Source organism: Coenobita brevimanus, chromosome 59 (assembly GCF_032717465.1).
Source record: "Coenobita brevimanus isolate Jiangsu-jjx chromosome 59, ASM3271746v2, whole genome shotgun sequence".
NCBI classification, from domain to species: Eukaryota; Metazoa; Arthropoda; class Malacostraca; order Decapoda; family Coenobitidae; genus Coenobita; species Coenobita brevimanus.
The window spans coordinates 25658503-25681199 of record NC_137012.1 but is presented as its reverse complement, the minus strand read 5'-3'; the positions used below and the strand labels follow the sequence as shown (position 1 = coordinate 25681199).

At 40.5% G+C, this 22697-nt stretch overlaps 1 protein-coding gene across 1 annotated transcript in view; it reads left to right on the top strand.

Moving 5' to 3' along the window:
• Cand1 (Cullin-associated and neddylation-dissociated 1) overlaps positions 1-22697 on the top strand; it is a 125469-nt gene that overhangs the window by 2922 nt on the left and 99850 nt on the right. Inside the window, exons 2-5 of the mRNA XM_080274709.1 lie at positions 8739-8908; positions 14381-14594; positions 19644-19936; positions 21419-21581. Of these exons, the coding sequence (XP_080130835.1) occupies positions 8739-8908; positions 14381-14594; positions 19644-19936; positions 21419-21581 (840 nt within the window). The remainder of the gene's footprint in view (positions 1-8738; positions 8909-14380; positions 14595-19643; positions 19937-21418; positions 21582-22697) is intronic.

Sequence of the window (22697 nt, the reverse complement as noted above, 5' to 3'; positions counted from 1 at the left end):
TCTTCACCTCTCCACCTCACTCACATACACTCTCTTTGTCAGGCTTTCACCCTCCATCCTCTCAACATGGCCAAACCACCTCAGTGTGTTCCTCATAACGCTTCCTATCACATCCACATCCACACCACAACGCTCCTTTATATCCTCATTCGTTAGCCTGTCTCTCCATGTGACTCCACAGGTTCCTCTTAAATAACTCATTTCCACTGCTCTCACTCTTGACTTGTGTCCTTCCAACAACGTCCAAGCTTCACTTCAATACGTTAAGAGTTGGTATCACAATTCTGTCATGTAATAACTTTTTCACTTCCATTCTCACTTCCCTGTTTCTTATCACTGCTTTCAAAGAACCAGCAATCTTTCTTCCCTGCTGTATACTTTCAAGCACTTCACCCTCCAAACCTCCATCCTTACTCATCACACTACCCAAGTACAACGTACTCACATTTTCCAATCCCTCACCATCCAACCTCGCTGTACATTCACTGACTTCACCTCTCTCAAAGACGATCACTTTACTCTTCCCTACATTCACCTTTAGATTCCGTTTCTTACACACACTCCCAAACTCATCCACCAAGCCTTGCAGCACCCCTTCATCTTCACTCAACAGCACAGTATCATCTGCAGACAACAGTACAGGGAGTATCCTACCATATACTTTTCCTGTTACACTAAGAAGACAAATGCGTTTATGATTACCACACTTCTTTTTCTCCTTTTTCTTTGTACAAGGGAATGATTATACCTGATGTCCAGTACTCCAGGATTCTACCTTCCTCCTAGGCTAATCTGCACATTTTCCACATCCATTATACTACTATGGGCCGAACTATAAAAACTAAATGCCAGTATTGACGAACGTGAGCGTCTCACATTCCTGTTTTTCGTATCATAAATAAACTTGCTGTTCACGCTAGGCGTTCATCACCTGTTTATGGCGTAAAATAGTATTGGAATGTCAGAGGAGGATAAACGCCACAAGAGACCCCCCTTACGTATAACAAATTTAAATATTCATAAATATGATAACCGGTTTTTCCATTTATAAAAACTGAATAATTCAGGAATCAAATTTTCCCTAGCAGGCTAAAATATATGAGAAATACAAGACTGCTCATAAGATTTTATAAGACTAAACGCTTCCGTAATGAGTACGAGTAAACAAAAACTATGGTGGCGGTTTGCCGCGTAATATTGAGTTAGGATATTAAATTATGCTTTGTAATTTATTTCATATTACCTGTGTACTTTCTGAATTGATTTTTGAAATGGCAACTGTTTGAAAGTTTGTGTGTTAGCTAGCTCAGTGCATTAGTTAGCACATTTGAGGCCAAGCCAGTAAGCCTCTGCCTCTAGTCCAAGAACATAATTGTGTGACACTTTCTTGCCTATGAAAAGTCATGAATAAATGACGTGTAAGAAGTGCATATACAATATTATATTACATGGCAGAAATTACACATATCAGAGTTTGGTCAGCGTTGGTAAATGGTTAGTTTGGTTTGTATTTTTCACTTGTTTTAGTGGTCTCTCTTACAGTTAAGTTTCAGAAATTGGTAATAAAACAGACACAAATTTTTCATCAGTACCGACAAGTATGTGCAATCACTTAAGTTCTTTCTTGAAAAATGTGATTGGTTTTTGCACCAAAATAAATTGATAAGCTGATGTAGTTAAGACTGTTGGGTAAGGTTACCAGATACTGGTATGAGTGAATTGGTTGGTTAGGATGCTGGCTGAAATATTGCCTGTTTCAATCAAGCACTCAGATTTGAGCATAGGTGTGTTGGCTTTAAAGCAAAACTTGTTAGTAAATGCAGATTTTTTCATGGGGAAAAAAAAAAATAAAAACTTTCTATCCCAAGAGCTGTTCTTACAAATAGCTACAGGCCTGAGGAAATGGCATGTTCCATCCATATATAATATAGAAACTAGTTACAGTTACTGGATAGAAATGACAGATATTGTAATGGAAGAGTAGATAGGTGTAGAAAAGTCATGGAATATTAGTTAGGGTGAAAGGGTTATACAAAAGCATGAAAGGTGCAGTTAAACACTAACAAACAGGAAGTAATGAGATAAATATTTAGTGAAGGAGACAAACATCAAGCATATGACCAGAGTAGGAGAAGGCTGCGAAAACAGAACTGGATAAAAGTACTATAGAAGTGGAATGATTTCTGGGAAACAAAAAGGAAAGCTTGTCTAGCAGACTGGGACAGAAATAATTAGCTACTGTATATACCACGTAACTTAGGAAATCATTGCATACTGCTTGAAGGGAAAGATAATGATAAAGAATGTGAATCTCAGAGTTGTATAATTACTGAGCTAAACTGGAAATTTATTAGTAATACCTCAAACAGGGAAGGTGACAGTAATGTAGGGAAAAAATTATAGCTAGATATATAGAAATTGAGAGAACAACTGTTACAGTACACACACCTTATAACCTATATTTTCCAATATGGTCTGCTGGTCATGGCTGGATGACAGGTGTGGAAAGAAGCATCCGAAAAAGAATGGAGTGTTACTGCATCCCTCTTGTGTTGGTGCTGCAATGAATGTCACCATTCAGCCAGCTTTATAAAGAAGTAAATTAGTCTCCATGCTAAAAATAAATCTCCAGTAACTCTGTAGTTACATTTTGCAATATAAATTTATGAACACATGATGTACTGCTGCTTGAGTAAAAGTGCACATAACTTGGATAAACTGCTGTATAATTCATGACTGGTGAGCTGGCCAGGAACAACATGGAAATCTATGAAGAATGCAATAATACATTCACTTTGCTTGTATGAAATCAAGTCTGGATAATCTCAATATTTATTTTTATGCAAATAACTGTAAAAGGAGGATAAATCATAATTCAGTCTAGGCTATACATTACTCTGTATCTTGCTTGTAAATGCATCCTCTTTTTGCGTTCTACCATCTTTTGATACCAATTCTAGCGCAGATATACTTATTTCCTACATAAAAATAACAGTGTAGAATGGGCTAGCGAAGTGTCTGGTTTATTAAACAGAAGAAACATTCAAAATTTGCGCGCTTTTAGTGCTTATGCAGCACATTCTCGCCCAATCTAGTGACTGTTGTGGCATTCAAATGCCAGAACTGGGTTTTGCCAAGACTGGCGGCCCAGATTTTTTATAGTAAGGATAACTGACACTCAGGTACGTCTGACGACTGAACGTCGCCGTTGGACCGCCTAAACTCTGGGTTTTTATAGTACTGCCCTATCTCTCCCCTATGCTTCAGCATTTTACCACACACTCCATCAATTCCTGGGGTTTTCCCCATTTTATCTGCTTCCACAACTTCATCCTAGCGATTTCTTCCTGTCTTCTCACATCCCTCATTCTCCCAGCCATTCCCCAGCCACTTATACTTGCATTACTTTCATTCTTTATGTTCAGCAGTTCCTTAAATTTTTCTCTCTCTCTCTCTCTCTCTCTCTCTCTCTTTCTTTTTTTTTTTTTTTTTTTTACGTGTTCGACTCTGGCCAATGGCTTCAGGGCCTATTTCTCAGGGGCAGTGGCCTATCCCAAGGCCCAGTAGTCCTCCTACACCTCCACATGTCACCACTTCAGCGCTAACGCCCACCGTCCATATTGAATACATGCTAGGGCTGTCTCATACAGGATTGGTGTACTGTACTGGTATTAGCGGGGGTATTTTTACGACAGGCTGACAAATGAGGATATAAAGGAGCATTGTGGTGTGGATGTGGATGTGATAGGAAGCGTTAGGAGGAATACACTGAGGTTGTTTGGCCATGTGGAGAGGATGGAGGATGAAAGACTGACGAAGAGAGTGTATGTGAGTGAGGGGAAGGGGGGGAGAGGGAGGAGGAGGCCGGGGATGAGATGGAGGGATGGGGTGGAGAGGTATATGAGAGAGGGGTGTGTGAGTTGGGAGTAGGGCAGTGAAATGGTGGGGGACAGTGCGACGTGGAGGCGATTTGTTTGTGGGCACCCCGAACGGGATTGAGGCGTCTGGCAATAGATAGAGATTTTTACGACATGTCGGCGGGTCATCTGGTAGATCAGGAAAGTCTGCATTTAGGAAATTCAAATCCTTAAACTGTACCCTGCCCCAGCCGGGATTCGATCCCGGGTCCGTTAGGACTGCAGGCTGCCTCTCTGCTGATTCAGCCACCGCCACCCCCTTCACCACTAGTAATCAATAATTTTTATCTTTCACTCCCTGACTAACCTCTTTGACACGTGTAACTCTTTTTACCTCCTTCCAGAACTTTTTTTTTTTTTTTAACACTCAGATTCCTTCCAGATTCCTCATCCACTCACTTCTTACTCTCTCTTACTGATATTTTCACCTCTCTCTTCCTCGCTTCATAAAACTCTCTCTTCCATCTCTCAACTTCTTCTACACCTCTGTATCTCATCCACTCACTAAATGCTTTCCTCTTTTGAGTCATAGCCTGTCTCATCTCTTCATTCCATCATGCTGTTCCTTGCACCCCCTTTTGTCTTCACTTCACACCTCACATGCTGCACAGACTTCTTCGGTGAATATCTTTCACATACCTTCCACATCCCCCATCTGCTCCAATCTCTATTTACCCAGTCGCTCCTCCACTTCTCTCTTATATTCTGCGATTTTTCCAATCTTTTTGTAACTTTTCCACCCTCCTTGTGTGAACTACTCCCTCCTGTCCTTCCCTTCTATTCCTCCATATCATTTGGATCTTGATTCTGACCACCACCAAGTGGTGGTCAGAAAGTCCACTCCCCCAACCACTGTATGCTCTTGCATCCATTACACACCTTCGCATCCTTTCATCCACACACACATAATCAGTCACTGCCTTCCGTTCATTCAGTTCACCACCCACCCTTCTCATCATTTGCCACGTATACCTGTGGATCATTTTGTGTCTGAAGAGGGTATTGGCTGTCACCAACCCCCTCCCGGCATATATGTGGACTAGAGCACTGCCATTCTCATCCACCTTTGCAGGCTCTCGGGGCCCCGTGAGGGGCTACCAGAAGACGCTGGATGACCGTCGCTGATGCCTGTCCAGGATGTAACACAGCACCCCATACTATTAAGCACATTATGGAAGACTGCATTGCACACAATTACCTACGCCAACAACACAACATATGCTCTTTGAGAGCTCTGTGAGAAAATCCGGTCTCGGCCATGACCTTCCCAGGGGACTCGGGGCTGTTCAGCCAAACTGCCTAGGGAACAACTACTACAGTACTATTACTACCTTTGCAGGCACACCCCATTCACCAACTGCTCCATCCACCTTCACATTCCCTGCTTTCCCATTCATATCTCCAATCAAAAACACTTTCTCATTTGTTTGAAACTTTTCCATGCATGGTTCCACATTTGTCCAGAACTCTTCTCTCACTCTGCTTGCATGATCTTGCACTGGTGCGCGCACACATACAATTGCCCACATTTGTAGTCCAACTTTCAGTCTTACCCACACAATCCTTGAGCCAACTGATCCATTTTTCTCTTATATTCTCCTTCCATCTGTTGCTCACAACAATGCACACTCCTTCTTTTGCCCTCTCATTCTTACCCACTCCCACACGTAAACCCCATCCATACTCCCATTCTCTCACACTCTCACCTCTCCATATAGTTTCAGTTAATCCACATACATCCACTTTTGTACTGTCAAGTACCTGGACAATCTCTCTCTCTTTCACCTTATCACTTGCACCCCTTACATTCCATGTTGCAATCTGTACCATGTCCTTTGTTCGGTCCTTAGTCGTCATCTGTTGGTCAGTCCTGGTCCGAGGCTTCTTGTTTTTATTTTAAATTAGTTACTTTCCGCGGAGGGGCACTAACCCTCCGCCAACCCACTTGTTGTCATGTAGGGAACACATATTGGTTGGTTATAAGGGTACCACCCAGTGTTGTAATTGATTTCCTGGTTTACAGGAAATCATTTGGCATGCCACTCAGTGTAGAGCAACCCTAAAAACAGAGTACCACTACTCTAAGTGGGTGGATAATGGGTGCCCCCATCCACCACATCTTTCCTATTTTCAAACAAAATATTATTCATGATTAAATTTAAAACTTAATCCTAATACAGTATACGTGAAAGTACAGTGTAAATAATTGTCTTTCCAGTTTATTAATCGCTCTCCTGAATTTAATTGCTGTACGGCACATGGACATTCTGCTAATTGAAGTTCACCCTCCCCCGTTGAATGTTCTGGATATAAGCATGAATGCTCCTCCAGTTATGTTCCTGCTACAATTTATGGTTTTTAAATTGTGTACATTTGAGTTTGGTGCACTGTCATTTTGTCCAGCAAGCAGAATCAGCAGTACACATGCTGTTGTGTGCATTCAAGCGGCTTTCTGTACCGTCAAAGTAGGTACTGTATACAGTAGTATTTTGTCTATTCTCTCTCTCTCTCTCTCTCTCTCTCTCTCTCTCTCTCTCTCTCTCTCTCTCTCTCTCTTTTTTTTTTTTTTTTTTTTTTTATCAGATGCTAAAGGGAGGGGGCGGCCGAGGATGAGATGGAGGGATGGAGTGGAGAGGTATATGAGAGAGGGGGGTGTGCGTTGGAAGCGGGGCAGTGAAATGGTGGGGGACAGGGTGACGTGGAGACGATTTGTTTGTGGCCACCCCGAACGGGATTGATGCGTCTGGCAGTAGATAGATAGGTAGATAGATAATTACCTGTGATGCATCTGTTGCTAAAACTGTTTTCCTTATGAACATTGGTTTGTTAAGAAAACAGCTTGAATTGCTACATTACTATCCTCATGTCATACCTGTTTTACTTTTGTATCCATTCAATCATGGAATCTTAAGAATTTAGGACATGCTGTTGGTTTAAATGTTATGAGAAGTTTTGATATACTGTATATACAGTATATATATGGAATATGACCTTTGCAGTACAGTATCTATTTATTTATTTATTTATTTGTTTATTTTTTGCCATATGTAGGTTATCTTGCAAAGTTAAGCAGTCTTCATTAGACATCCATCCACCCATCATCCAATCCTACATTGCCCCATGAGGAGCTTAGGAGCCCGGGGCTACGCAGTTGGTCCTGACATTTAAGATGAGGGTGACCAGCCTCACTCATCCCTGAGTGACATTACATGAGCAATCAACCCCAACCACCCCTTGGATATAAACCTTCACTGGCTGAATCCGATTGGAGTGCAATAATTACCCACTAAACCACCAGGTGCCAAATTTTGGTTATATGGTTACCACCCAGCATAGTAAATGGTTTCCTGGTGTACGGGAAACCATTTGGCCTGTCACTCAGTGAAGAGTCACCTACAGGCAGAAGGAAGAGGAAAGAATGAAGGAAGGAAAGACAGAAGAGGGAGACATTCATTCATTCATTCATTGCCAGATCCTATGTATCCCAAACGGAGTGGCCAAGGGCTTAGAGTTACTTGTTTTACAGGGAGGGGCACTAATCCTCCACCAACCCCACTTGACACGTAGGTAGACATGCTTTAGCAAATGCTTATTTCCCACGACCACAGTTTAGTCTGTGGTCATGATAAAGATATCACTGTATTTTCAGTCGCTGGAAAGGGATGCTTTCCCTGGGTGGCACCACTGCCCAATTGTACAAATGTTCCTCAGCCTTCTCCCTTTCCTCAATAGGAGGATGGTGGACTGCAAGAAAAGAACAACCTCTGCCTACTGAAGTTAAAGACAGTTACTTTATTTCCAGCACTCATTGAGATTGAATGTTTGGAACAGTACAAACATGAATTCAGACCGTGAAACTGAAAGACCTTACCACTGTGAGTGGTAGGTGGGAGCATTCACTGTCTAATCACGTGGTGCAGGTCCGCCTTCAAGTGACTGCATTGAGTAACAAGGCAAATGGTTTTTAGTACCCTGGAAGCCATTTACTACATTTGGTGGTAATCATCCATATGGACACCTGTTGGGCTAGTGGGTTAAGGTATTTTAAATGAACATGGCCTATAAGGGATGGTTAGAATTTATTATTCACATCATTAGACTGAGTATACCAGCTCTAGGCTCCTGTGTTCCTTGTGAAGCAGTAATGGATTGGATAGTAGGTAGATACTGTACTAGCTGACTCGGTGCCTTCTTTACCCCTCCGCGGCTGTTGACTTTATTCACAGATTTTATTCGCCCCCATGTAGAGTACAACTCTCATGTTGGGAGGCCCCCCACATACTGCTCTTCTCAACAAGGTGGAGTTAAAAGCTTTTATCATTAACTCCCCTCCTCTTTCTGGCTTCCTTCAGCCTCTCTCTTCACCACACTGTTGCCTGTTGCTACTTCAACGGTCACTGCTTCTCTGAACTGTCTTCTTGCATCCCTCCACTGCTACAGCAGGTGCGTAACACTCATCTAGCAACAAACTCTCATCCCTTTTCTCTCCAGTTCTCTAATGCAAGAGTTAACCATTACTCCCAGTTCTTAATGTCTGCAACAGGTCAGCTCTGGAACTGACTTCCTCCATCTTTATTTCCTACTGCCTATGATCTTCAGTCTTTCAAACGCAGTGTGTCTAGGCATCTCGAAATGAACAGATCTTGAATTTGGCTCTCTGTTATTTGTTTTTATTTTTTCTTGGAAGGAACAGTCTTGTGGGCTCCTGGCCTTTGGTTCCTTCTTTCTTGCATAAAAAAAAAGGAGGGGGGGGTATATTTATATATTGTTAAGTTGGAATGCTGTTGGTTACAGAGTCTTAGTAAGTATCTTCTTTAACAGATGACCAGCACAGATAAGGACTACAGATTTATGGCTACAAATGACTTGATGACAGAGCTACAGAAGGACTCCATCAAGCTAGATGATGACTCAGAGAGGAAGGTTGTGAGGATGTTGCTGAGACTGCTGGAGGATAAGAATGGTGAAGTACAGAACCTTGCTGTCAAATGGTGAGCAGTCATGTAACTAAACTTCTTTGTGAGTGTGATGCTGCCATGCCAATAGATATCCCATCTGTCTCTACTATATGGAATACTTTTCAGGGTTGGCTTTTTTTTTTTTTTTCCCCCAACGCACCTGGGTTTTTGTAGTTTTTTCACAAAATATCCCCAAAACCCGGGCAAAAGTGGATTTTTTCAAAGTTTACCATAAATTTACATGAAATAATGTTTCTGCAATACATTTTTATGAATAGCCCAATAAAATCTTATTTTTCTCACAGTTATTTGAATGAGGGAAATGAACATAATCATGTTTTGACCTATTTGGCTAAAACATGCTTCAACATGAGAGGCTTGAGAACACTGCACAACTCATGAGCTGGCAAAGATCAGTCCACATTACTTAATAGTAGGAGGAGTCATTTGTTTTGCTACTCTCCTTTCTTTGGTAATTATATACTTGCATTTCTCAATCTTCTAAGTAATTATTATTGAAAATTATGTTGCATAAGTGATTTTACACATTATCTTGACAGTGATAATAGCTTTTGGTAACCAAATATCCAAGCCTATAAAATACATCTATTTTAAACAGTAAGCAATGGATATAATATATTTCTAGAGAATTATTGATATTTGGTAATGATATGAGACAGCATGTAAATTAACTCCAGTAATGATTACAGTTATATAACAAATTTACCCCACTCCATAATAAAACTTAAAACCATGTCTCTCAAAAACAATTTTACTCAAATTTTAAAACTTTCAAAATCAGAGACAGGTAGTGCTGGCTGTAAAGTTTGTATTCATTACATTACATGTGGACGTATAAAAACCGAATCTGCTGAGAAGGAAAGCAATGTAAAAATATTCTAAAAAGAAAACTTTGACCAGATTTTTTGAAATTGCAGTAAGGAATAATGTTATTATTTTTCAGGAAATATTATTATTTCATGTTGGTAAGTCATTTAGAAGTGAAGTGTAATTTTTATTTTATCATTGAGGCAAAGAATTGCATTCTTATTTTAAAAAAAAAAAAAAAAAAAAAAAAAAAGTTCTTTTGTTATACTGGTTGGGTAACATAAGAACCATAATTTACTGTGACACAAAAAAATTATCATTAAAAAAAAAATTATATATATTGGTTATAAAAGATGTTAGAAAAACAGAAGTATTATAAATAATTTTGAAAAAATCAAAGAACAACATTCATATTTGCAAAGAGCATGTTTTACCTATGCTGGTAATGAGAAATGTAATAAGCTTTTTTTTTTATTATTATTATTAAGATTATGCTTCCAAGATATTATATTATAAATACTTGGCGATGTGTTTTTTAACCAGTGAAATAAAATATGATTAAGTAGCTCTTATTTACTTCTGATATTGTGTGCAAAAATATAACCATTTGATCAAATAAAACTGAATTTGTTATTAAATACATTATTTTTTAAAAACCCAGTAGAGTGGGTAAAATAGTGTTTTTTTTTCCAAGTGGGTTTTACTGAAAAAACCCGGGTGGGTAAAACCAGGTCACCCACTTTGGTGCCAACCCTGGTACTGTACTTTTATAGATGGATGGCTTTTGGTAATCATGGTTTTCTTCCCCCATCTATATCCCAGATGATTCAAATCAACCTAAGTTTAGAAGTTTCAGGAACCTAGCAATTGTGTTTGACAGGGATTTCTGTACTAGATTTCTTTATTATTATTATTACTGTTAGAATTACTTACCTTATACAGTACAGTTACTACTCGTTTTACGATAGGGTTATGTCTGGTCATACCTGAACGTATAATGATTTTTTCATAAATCGGGAGATTGAAACACATTATAAAAAGGGGGTTACGTCAACTCAACTTCCCAAAGTCACCTACCCAATACTGAAACATCAGTCCAAGTTGTCTCCAAGACCAAAACAAACATTATCACACCAATACAGGCAGCGTTACTCACGTACAATAAATCATTGCAACAACACAACAAACACACATGCACAATGTTGGCCTGGTGCTACATGATGTATAGGCCTGCAGTAGCATGATGCATGGCTGAGAGGTGACGATAGCTGGGGGGCACACGTGAACGAGTGGAAAAGGCAGGGCTTTGATGGGGTGGTGGGACTGCAACTGAACTAAAACAGTGCTCTGCACGCTGGGGCCACCATCTTGCCTGAGACAAGCAACGGTCACCTTGCGTGTGCCTGGTGCTTTGTACGAAATTTTCCGCTGGCAATATCACTTGTGGGAAATTTATCGTAAATTAGATTTTGGGGTGGAACTTTTCTATTATCGTTGTAGCGAATTACTGTATACCGAATCAACATAAAACGAGTAGTGACTGTATTCTTGTTCAGGGTACAAGGTCAGTCCAAAAAGAAAATGAACTTTTCAGAAAACAAAGTTACAGCTTTACTTGCAACTTAATCAGACTTGTCTACTTTAAAATACTTCCCCCCTACTGTTCGTACAACATTTCCAATGTTTTTTTTTACAGTTCTCGAATGCATTTTCATGGGTGGTGTACAGTTTCTATTCTCTTGTATTGTCTGAAATTGGTGACCTTTCAGGGTGGATTCAATTATGGGAACAGAAAAAAGTTCTCTAGGGCCAAAGCCAGAGAGTAGGGTGGCTGGGGAACAATAGTTGTTTTTCTATCTATCTGTCTATTGCCAGACACCATAATCACGTAAGGGGTGGCCATTTGACTTTGAGTTATTTGTTTTACGGGGATGGGCACTAACCCTTCACCAACCCACTTGTTGACACGTAGGGAGCATGTATGGTTTGGTTATGTGGTTACCACCCAGCGTTGTAAATGGTTTCTTGGCTTACTTGAAACCATTTGGCTTGTCACTCAGTGTAAAGCCACCTGTAAAGAAAAGCAATAAGAAGTGACAGGAAAGATGGGAGAAATAGGAAGAGAGGAGGGCAGGCACAGAAAAAGAATGATAAAGGCTAAGGAAGAAGTAGACAGCACTACATCAAGAGAGTGGATGATGGGGTTGTTTTTCGCATCACCAAAAGGTCACAGATAAGGAATGACGTGACCAGGTGCATTGTCGTAGTGCAGCATCCCGGTTTTGTTTTTATTTGCCTCAGGCATCTTCCTTACTTCTTCTTCAGCAGCTTTGCCCATGTTTATATGAGGTTGCTGTTTCTAACTAATTGTTTCCATTCTCCTCTGTCCTAATGCATCCCTTGCTATATTCTTCTCCCTCATATCTCCCTGTATACAGTCTATCCACTGTCTCCTCGGCCAACCCCTTCTCCGTCTACCCCCCACCTCCGTGCTCATCATTCTTCTACCCACATAGTCCTCATTCCTTCTTATTACATGTCCATACCATTGTAGGCGCCTCTCCTCCTTCTTTGAGATTTCTACAGCCGTAATCAGGTTCCCATAATTCTCTCATTCCTGATCTTATCCATTCTCATGGCCTTGCTCATCCAGCTCGGCATCCACATCTCTGCCACCTCCAGGTTTCTCTCCTTAGACTTTTGTATGGGCCAAGTTTCTGAACTGTATATCATTGTAGGCCATACCACTGTTTTATATACTTTTCCTTTCACTCTTGCACAGATTTTTCTATCATATTAACATAACACTCCTGACATATCCCTCCAGTTTCTCCATCCTGCCTGTATCCTATGGTTAATTTGTGCATGCAGTCCGCAGTCAGCTGTTATATTCGAGCCCAAATACTTGAATGTCCCAACTCTTTTCAACTTTTCTCCTAGCAGACTCACATCTCCCTGTTCTCCATTGAAGCACAGATATTCTGTCTTTCTCCTAGTAATTTTAAATCCTCTGTCCTCCATTTCCTTTCTCCACTCCTCCAACTTCCATTCTACTCCCTCCTTGGTGGTATCTATCAGCACACTATCATCTGCAAACAACATAACCCTTGGAGCCACTTCTGTAATGCCTCTCCGCACAACATCCATTAAAAAATCAAAGGTATAGGGACTCACTGAGGATCCCTGATGTAGCCCAACTTTTACTGGAAACTTCTCTGTCACACCAACACTGCTTCTGACCCGAGTTCCCACCTGGGCATACATATCTTTAACCAGTCACACTGCCTACCTCAAATGCTTCAGGACATCCAAGTAAAATTTTATGGACTGTCTGATCATTTGGAACAAACTCATGATGAACAACGCCCATCCAATAAAAAAAGACGATCAACATCACCTTCACATTTTAGCGACACTGACATGCTTCTTTTTGGCTGCAATGACAGTGTTCCAACCCGCTATGACAGCTGCCTTTTTCTTTCGATGTTATAGCCGTACACTCACATTTCATCACCTGTTATGAATTTTTCAGAAAATTTTTCATCAGCATTTAAACTATCAAACAGCTCTTGACTGACTGTGACATGGTTCTCATTTTGCTCACCAGTCAGTAGACATCGCACAAATTTTGCATCAACACAGTGTGTGTTCAGTTTTTCAGTTAAAATTGTGTGGTGTGAACTTTTACAGATGCCTACTTCAGAAACTTCATGGGCAGTCAGACGACAATTTTCTTGAATTACCGCACATACTTTCTCAATGTGATTGTTGTCTGTTGACATGGAAGGCCGTCCAGATTTGGGATTGTCTTTGGTGGATGTTCTTCCCAATTTGAACTCCTAGAACCACTTGTGACATTGCATATTACTCAAACAGTTCTCCCCATAAGCCTATTGCAACATTTGAAAGCCTCCGTAAAGGTTTTTTCCCAATTTGAAATGGAAGTTGATGCAAACTTGTTGCTCTTCAAGATCTGTCATTATTCAGCTTGCAGCAGTTCACCAGGTGCACTACACACTTTCACTCAAGCACGCTCACCTCGATGACTAAGTGACGTGGTAGGATGTGGCTGGCATTAGACTAAAGCTCAAAGTCGCTGCTACACAGTGCACCCATCATGGTCACGCTATGCCAACTCGTTGTTATGTATAAAAAGTGTGATTTCTCTTTTGGACTGACCTCATGTTTGAAATGTGCATCTTCACGTAATGGTAGTTTGGATTATGTAAGCCAACATAGAATGTAAATAAATGTAGTGGTACCTAATAGGTGGGTTCTGTGAGAAAACAAAATACAAATGCATGAAATTGTTTAGAAAGTTAGTTAATGCCCTATAGAAATTACCCAGGACTTCAGTAGCATAGCAGATTGAATGAAAAATCAGTGGTATCAGATTCTGAACACTGTACTGAGTGTGAATTCTTCATTTTCCACCCTCTCCCTTATTGTGCATTAATAGTCTTTATAGATAAACATAGTAATTCTGAGCACTGATTTGAAACAGACTGATGCAAAATTTATGATTCATGTCTAGTCATGACATTTGTACAATGTAGTTATGATAATGGTTAGGATCTCAAAATATATCACAAAGCATGAAAAGTAATAGTTTAGTTACACTAAATATAGTATAGCTCTAAACTTTGAGTACCATTATAAGCTAAAAACACCTTGCAGCTTGGGTCCACTAGTAAACAAAGTGAAGGAATTCCATGTTTACTCAATCGTGGAGTCTCTGTGCGATCACATGGTGAGTGAACGTGAGCAGCTTCGAGACATGTCCTCCTTGGCGCTTAAGACAGTCATCAATGAGCTCCCAGCATCATCAACAGCCCTTGTTGCAAACATTTGCAAACGAGTCACTGACAGGTTATCTGAAGCCATTGTTCGGGTGAGTCAAAGTATTTTTGTTTCTGAGAAAGTGGTGGTGTGTTGGTCACTGTTTACTTTTGTTGCCAGGTTGTTGTAACCTTGTGCGCAGCACATGCAGTGTAAGTAGATCAGTTTGCCCTACCCCATTTGGACAGTGTAAACTGGATGAGGATGTAGATGATATGTCAGGTTGTAGTAACCTCCTTGTGCAGCACATGCAGTGTACATAGATCGATTGCCCCACCTCATTTGGACTGTGTAAACTGGAAGAGGATGTAGATGATATTAGTAGAGTGTCTCATGACATTATGATTGACATACAGGCTAGTGTTAATCTGCTTATCTGATATTATTAAAGTGTCTCATGACATTGTCATTGACATACAGACAAGTGTTGATCTGCCTTTCTATACCTTGGTCCCAATTAACGCGCCAATGTGGTGGATGTGTGGGCACGCGTTATTTGACGCCACACTAACTGATACACATCACTTATGGGAGGAAATTCATTTGATGGGTGGATGACCCCAACTTTAGGAGCTAAACTTTTAAACATTCATAAGTACCTTAATACTTAATAATAGTATACATGGAGAGATAGGCTGACGAATGAGGATATAAAGGAACGTTGTGGTGTTGATGTGGATGTGATGGGGAGCGTTATGAGGAACACACAGAGGTGGTTTGGCCATGTGGAGAGGATGGAGGGTGAAAGACTGACGAAGAGAGTGTATGTGAGTGAGGTGGAGGGGGGAAGAGGGAGGGGGAGGCTGAGGATGAGATGGAGGGATGGGGTGGAGAGGTATATGAGAGAGGGGGGTATGAGTTGGAAGCAGGGCAGTGAAATGCCGGGGGGACAGGGCGATGTGGAAGCGATTTGTTTGTGGCCACCCCGTATGGGATTAAGGCGTCTGGCGGTAGATAGATAGATAGACATTCACACACATGTACACATACCCTCAATGAGCTGGTCTAAATCAGTTTGCTGCCTCTCTCTCTCTCTCTCTCTCTCTCTCATAAATAATGCGAAATATGCACCCAAGTAGCACTGAAATCATATGAGAGGGGCTAAAAGTGTTATTTTATGTTATGAATCTATCTATCTATTGCCATATGCCTTAATCCCACATGGAGTGGCCACAAACAAAACGCCTCCATGTTGCCCTGTCCCCGGCCATTTCACTGCCCCGCTCCCAGCTCACACCCTCCTCTCTCATATACCTCTCCACTCCATCTTATCCTAAGCCTCTCCCTCCCTCACCTCCACCTCACTCACATACAGTCTTCTCGTCAATCTTACTCTCCATCCTCTCTATATGGCCAAACCACCTCAGTGTGTTTCTCCTAACACTTCCTATCACATCCGCATCCACATCTCAATGCTCCCTCAATTCCTCATTTGTCAGTCTGTCTCTCCATTTGACTCCACATGCTCCTCTCAGATAACTCATTTCCACAGCTATCTCTCTTGACTTCTGTCCCTCCAACAAGGTCCAGGCTTCACTTCCATACATTAGAGTTGGTATCAGAATACTGTCATGTAATAACTTTTTCACTTCTATGCTCACTTCCCTGTTTTTTATCACTGCTTTCAAGGAACTAGCAACGTTGCATCCTTCTTGTACCCTGGCATGCACTTCACCCTCTAAACTTTCATCCCTACTCATCACACTACCCAGATACTTAAATGCACTCACATTTTCCATTTCCTCATCATCCAACCTCACTGTCCATTCCCTGACGTCACTTCTCTCGAAGACCATAACTTTACTCTTCCCTACATTCACCTTTAGATTCTGTTTCTTACACACACTCCCAAACTCATCCACCAAGCATTACAGCTCCCCTTCATCTTCACTTAACAACACAGACAACAGTACAGGGAGTTGCCAGACACTGCCCTCTCTCGCTGGGGCCACTCAACGTCCACTGCGCTACCTTGTATCGCTTTTATAACCCCATCCATATACAGATTGAACAACCATGGAGACATGACACATCCCTGTTTCAATCCAACCTTCAACTAGAAAAATTCACTCAGTTCACCATCCACACGCACTGCATCCTTAGCACCCTCATACATACTCTTCACAGCATTCAGCAACTTCCTAGTTACTCCATATATTCTTAATACTTTCCACAATCCTCATCTATCCACCCTGTCATATGCTTTCTCCAAATCCATGAAGGCCGCATACAACTTCTTTCCCTTCTCTAGAAACTCTTCCACTAAAGATCTAAGAAAGAATATTTGATCTACACAACCTCTTCTCTTCCTAAAACCTCCCTGTTTTTCTCCAACTGATTCATCTGTTATTTTCCTAACTCTGTCAGTGAGTATCCTACCATATACTTTTACTGTTACATTAAGAAGACAAATGCCCCTATGATTACCACATACATCCTTTTCCCCTTTTCCTTTGTGCAGGGGAATAATTATACCTGACTTCCAATCCTCTGGGACTCTACCTTCCTCCCAGGCCAATCTTCACATCTTCCACATCCATTCTACTACTATGTGCAGATTGGCTTGGAAGGAAGGTAGAGTATCAGGCAATTGGAAGTCAGGTATAATTATTCCTCAGCACAAAGGAATTATTGTGAATGATGATGATAAAATACAAGTGATTTAGTGATATTTTTGTGATAAGCAGCAGTTATATGCTAAGGACATTAGCTAACAAACATTTTCGCAGTTGCAAACTTTGCAGCTATGCTATGAAATTATGCATGACGTTATATCAATAAGTTTTATTAAAGTAAGTGGTTATAAAAGTTTTTCCTGAAGTTTTATAAAGTTTGTAATAATATTCCTAACATCACTGCTGTTTTGCTGAAGGCTAGCGTAAACACAGTGGAATATTGTAATAAAATCATACAAGACTGGCAAGAAGTGTTTTTTTTATTATTGTTATTATTATTATTACTATTGTAATTATTGTAATGAGGTAACGTGGCAGTAACCCTATTTTGTATGGAAAAAAATCTTGTGGTTTGGTGGAAATTTCCGTCTCGCAGGGCTATTCCTGTGTCAGACAGTCAAAATACACCTTGTACTTTCTCAAATCATTTTCAAGGGTGGGAGTACCTACGGATATGCGGTGTGTTGCAAACGATAGTAGAAAGATTGGGGTTTGTCTGAGAAAAGTTTTAGCTCCTAAGATTAAGGATCAAGTAACACAAGTTGAAAACACACCATTTTTTTTTCCTGTTTCTCCGCGCGGAGTACATTCAGTAGGTCGTCATCATGGCGGCCACAGCCAAAGAGTTAAGACATCTACAGCAGCCAAGATTCGCCTGATCTGCATCATGAAGAGCTCTCCTGGTGCTTCTGGTGCTGCCGTCAGTGTAACCTCCTTTTGTCTCCATCTATCTGTCTATTGCCAGATGCCATAATCCTGTGAGGGGTGGCCATTTTATATTATGAATCTGTCTATCTATCTAACTATTGCCATATGCCTTAATCCCATATGGGGTGGCCACAAACAAAACGCCTCCATGTTGCCCTGTCCCCGGCCATTTCACTGCCCTGCTCCCAGCTCACACCCTCCTCTCTCATATACCTCTCCACTCCATCTTATCCTCAGCCTCTCCCTCCCTCCCCTCCACCTCACTCACATACAGTCTTCTCGTCAGTCTTACTCTCCATCCTCTCTATATGGCCAAACCACCTCGGTGTGTTTCTCCTAACATTTCCTAACACTAACCCTCCACCAACCCACTTGCTGACACTTAGGGAGCTTGTATGGTTTGATTATATGGTTACCACGCAGCGTTGTAAATAGTTTCCTGACTTACAGGAAACCATTTACAGCACTACATCAAGTGAGTGGATGATGGTCGCTACCACCTACCACTCACCTCCTTTAATGTGTCCTTGATAGATGCTGCAGAAATCACATCTTCTGTTGTGGTGGCTTCACCAGCATTGTTAATTTCAGATGCTGTGGATATTAAGAGACAACTTGCACCATTTGGGAATCATGCTATTTGATCATGCGTTAATTGGGACCAAGGTTTTCTCATTCTGTATCATGTTTTCATTGAATAGCTTCCAGGGCGGAGTGATACAAAGGCCAGTGTCAGAATTTTTTTTAGACAGGTTTCAGTTCCATCAGTGGTATAGAGAGCATTGACATCAGAGTCAACAAATAGGGCAAAAGTCAAGTAAAAGAAATTGTTTGCTGTAAAAGACAAGTTCACACTGACTATTTTGTAGGAGGCTTCAGGTGGGAAGATGGGTTCTCTTGCCCTTGAACAAGTAATTGAATTTGTAAAAAAATTACTGTTTTGAACTTATCCAGAAACAGTTGTTTTTGTTAATAAGTCTCAGCTTATAGTACACAGGGAGCACATTCCAGATAAGGAAATGTATATTTTGAGTTTTCTCAGAACTAACACTCCCCCCCCCCCTTTTTTTTTTTTTTTTCTGTGCTAGCATATAAATGTTACTTAATAAAAGCACTTAAGTGTTGTTTTCTCAAAATGTCAGATTCTAGTAGTGGCTTTTCTAGTTCACAGCCATAGAATTGTTATGTGCGATAGTGTAGGCTTTAAACTTTTTACAGTTATGGTGTCAAGGTTTGGTGCACATAATTACAATCGTGAAAGATAAAGAATAATATAAACAAACATTTTTGCTTACTATGTATCTCTCTTGTGCTGGCATAATCATTAGCAGGGTTAACTGTCTTAAGAGGAACAATAGAAATGGCATATCATGTACTGGTATTGTTATATATGCGTATGCATTTCTCACTCATATCAGCCATGCTCAGACACGTTCTGAGTGTGTAAGTTAATTGTCGGTTTGTCCAGTCAGATCAGTTAAACCATTAGATCAGTCCAGTATGGCTCAGGGAGATTAGTTGATGGTCACTAATGGCCATTTGAGTTCAGATAGGTTTGTATGGGTTGATGAGTAGCATGGAAAACCATAGCTCATGATCTCAAGCACCCTGTTCAGATAGTGGAATACTAGGTTAGGATGGTGATGATAAAATGTATAAAACTACAAATCCTGCTGATGCTGTGTCAATAACAAGCTGTAATTTTTCTGTGTACAAAGCAAGAGGATGTTAGTGTGCAGCTTGAAGCCCTAGACATCCTTGGTGACCTCCTAGCTCGGTTTGGTTCGCTTCTTGTGTCATTCCACCCAAACATCCTTGATGCCCTCCTTCCGCAACTAGCCTCTCCACGATTGGCCGTCAGGAAACGCACAATTGTTGCGCTGAGCCACTTGGTGGTGTCTTGTTCCCCGCAAATCTTTGCCAGACTAATGGACTTCTTGATTGAGGAACTTGCCAAGAATACCTCAATGTCCACAACCAGAACATATATACAGTGTGTTGCTGCCATCAGGTAAGATATTTTTCAGTGTCTCGTTTATTTACTAATTGGTCATAATGACTGTTTTGTTTAATGATAAATTTTGTTTGATTGTACAAGCCTTCCAGGTATTGACTTATTAAGGGGTAATGAGTGACTGTTTGAAGGGGAAAATTATGTACAGTAGTCATTTATACTAAACTTGGATACCCCTACAAGCATTTTGTGATGATTTTGTGGTTTGTTGCTGTTTTCCTCTGCAGTTTTAATCATTGCACTCTGTATCCTAAAGAATTCCTGAGAATCCATTTATTATTTTGTGTATGGTATGGTATATCTAAGTGTTTCTCTGATTCCTTGTTTCCTTCTGGGAACTCCCCAGCAAAGATTGGCCATGACAGAACTCTCCATGCTGCATTTTCTTCATACATCTGTCTTAGTGTACCATACAAATTACAGACTGCCTTTCATTCATGTGCCACTCTACTTTGCACCACTCATCTTTCATTGGACTGTTCTCATACATGGTAAATTAAAATGACTGTGGACATAACAGAGAGGAATATTTGGTTACTAAGCATAAGGCCAGATTGGAGCTGTACAGGGCAAAAGCTGAGTATCGGAGACTTCTACTGGATAGCCTTGATAAATGCTGAAAAGAGCCAAGTGTTGGGCCGTAAAGGAGATATATAGGGTAAAATCTTAGTCTCAGATACTTTTGCTGGATAACCTTTGTAGTTCCAAAAGGAGTAATGTGGCACTTAATTAGGCGAAACAAGTGTAGAGAAAACGGATATCATAGGCGATCGGTGTGTGAAGAATGATGAAGGAAGGGTAGTGATGGACAGAGAGGATATTAAGGATGCTTGAAGGAAGCATAATAACTGATTGCTGAATGAGGAATTTGACTGGAACAGGGAAGGTTTGGAGTTAGCAGATCCTGTGATTGGCTCATGGCCTTTGATGGATGTTGATACCGTGGGCAGGGCAATCTACGGGATGCAGCTGGGGAAGGCTGTGGGTGTGTCTGGGTTGACTGCTGAAATTTTGAAGGCCTCAGGATATAAAGCAGTGAGTTTGGTAACTTGATTTGATAAATCCAGTTATATATGAGTCTGTTATTCCAAATGATTGAATGAAGAGCATGATTGTAAATATGTATAAGGGGAAGGGTGATGTCTTGGAAAGAGGAAATTATAAAGGCATAAAACTTTTGAATCAGTTAATGATGGTAATGGTGTGAAAGTCCAGGATAATCTCATCTGGTAGCATCAGAATATACAGTACTGCAGAAAGATATTGGATTGAAAGAGTTGGTAAATATTTTTTCACAGTTTTCATTTATCTGTTCCCAGGCAGATGATCTACAAATTTACTATAGTACCGGTATGTCAGGACCAACTTGCCTAGCCCCGTGCTCTACGCTCCTCATGGGGCAGCATAGGGTTAGATGATGGATGGATTTCATTGTAACTGTGAAAAGTACTGATAATTCACTGTGTATTCTTCTTTCAGCCGACAGGCTGGACACAGGTTTGGAGAGTATCTAGAAAGGGTGATGCCCTTGGTGGTGCAGTACGTAGCAGTGGATGATGATGAGCTAAGGGAATACTGTATATCAGCATGTGAGGCATTCACTCTCCGCTGTCCCAAAGAGATAACACACCACCTGCCCACTGTGAGTTGAATGTCATAATGTTCTGAACCTTGTAGCACATCAGGAAATCATTCGTGATTTGATTTTCACATAAATAAAAATTAATTCCTACTTGTGTACTTAGTTCGTACACTAGTATGTTCATGTAATTTCCTGTGGAGTTGAGTTTATAAGGATAAGGATTAAATAATTGCTGTGTTGTAGACACTCACTTAGCCATGCATTAGATGCAGTTCTTAAGAGCAGTAAGAACAAGTGCCCCATCTTGCTGTATATAGTAAACTTTGTTTTATATTTAATGTGCAGCAGGTAAACATGAAATTTATTATGAATGCATAAAAACTATAATATTTTGAAAAGAAAACCCATATCCAGGAGGGTTTATTATATATTTACTTTCCCTTTGCATGTCTTACTGTAGGCATTGGAGATTCATGTATATAATTCTTGGCTCATAGCCCCCTCCCGTGTCTCTCTCTCTCTCTCTCTCTCTCTCTCTCTTTCTTTCTCTCTTTCTTTCTCTCTCTCTCTCCCTCTCTCTCTGTCTCTCTTCTATTGCATTCACTGGTAAAAGAGGCAATTACAAATGTGGTTGGATGCACCCCCTCCCTTTTTTTTTCTCTCTCTCTCTCTCTCTCTCTCTCTCTCTCTTAAAGGAGGTAATTGTACAAATGTGGTTGGATGCACCCCCCCTTCCTTTTTTTTTTTTTCTCCCTCAAATCTCAGTTGTTGGTAAAGTAAATGACTACCAAGTATGATAGGAAGTAGGGCATCGTTATGATTGATAGATGGATAGATGATTTATATATATATATATATATATATATATATATATATATTTATATATATTTAGGTAGATAGATAGCTTGCCAAGAAGCTATTCCTCTCCCACCTCCTCCCCTGCCTCAGCCCCCTGGTTGGCAGAGATGTAATTTTTCTCTTTGCTAGTGAAATGTTTGCAATGCAGGAAAGTGTGGTACAGTATATTTTTTTTCCACTGACAGAAAACATGACCAGCATTTTGAAGTGTGGTATGTTATATTGTGAGATAATGATACATATATACATGGTAATTTTCTTTTGGAACAGTTACTTATACTTAACAGAATATATCCCCAACCCCACAAAGGAATTAAA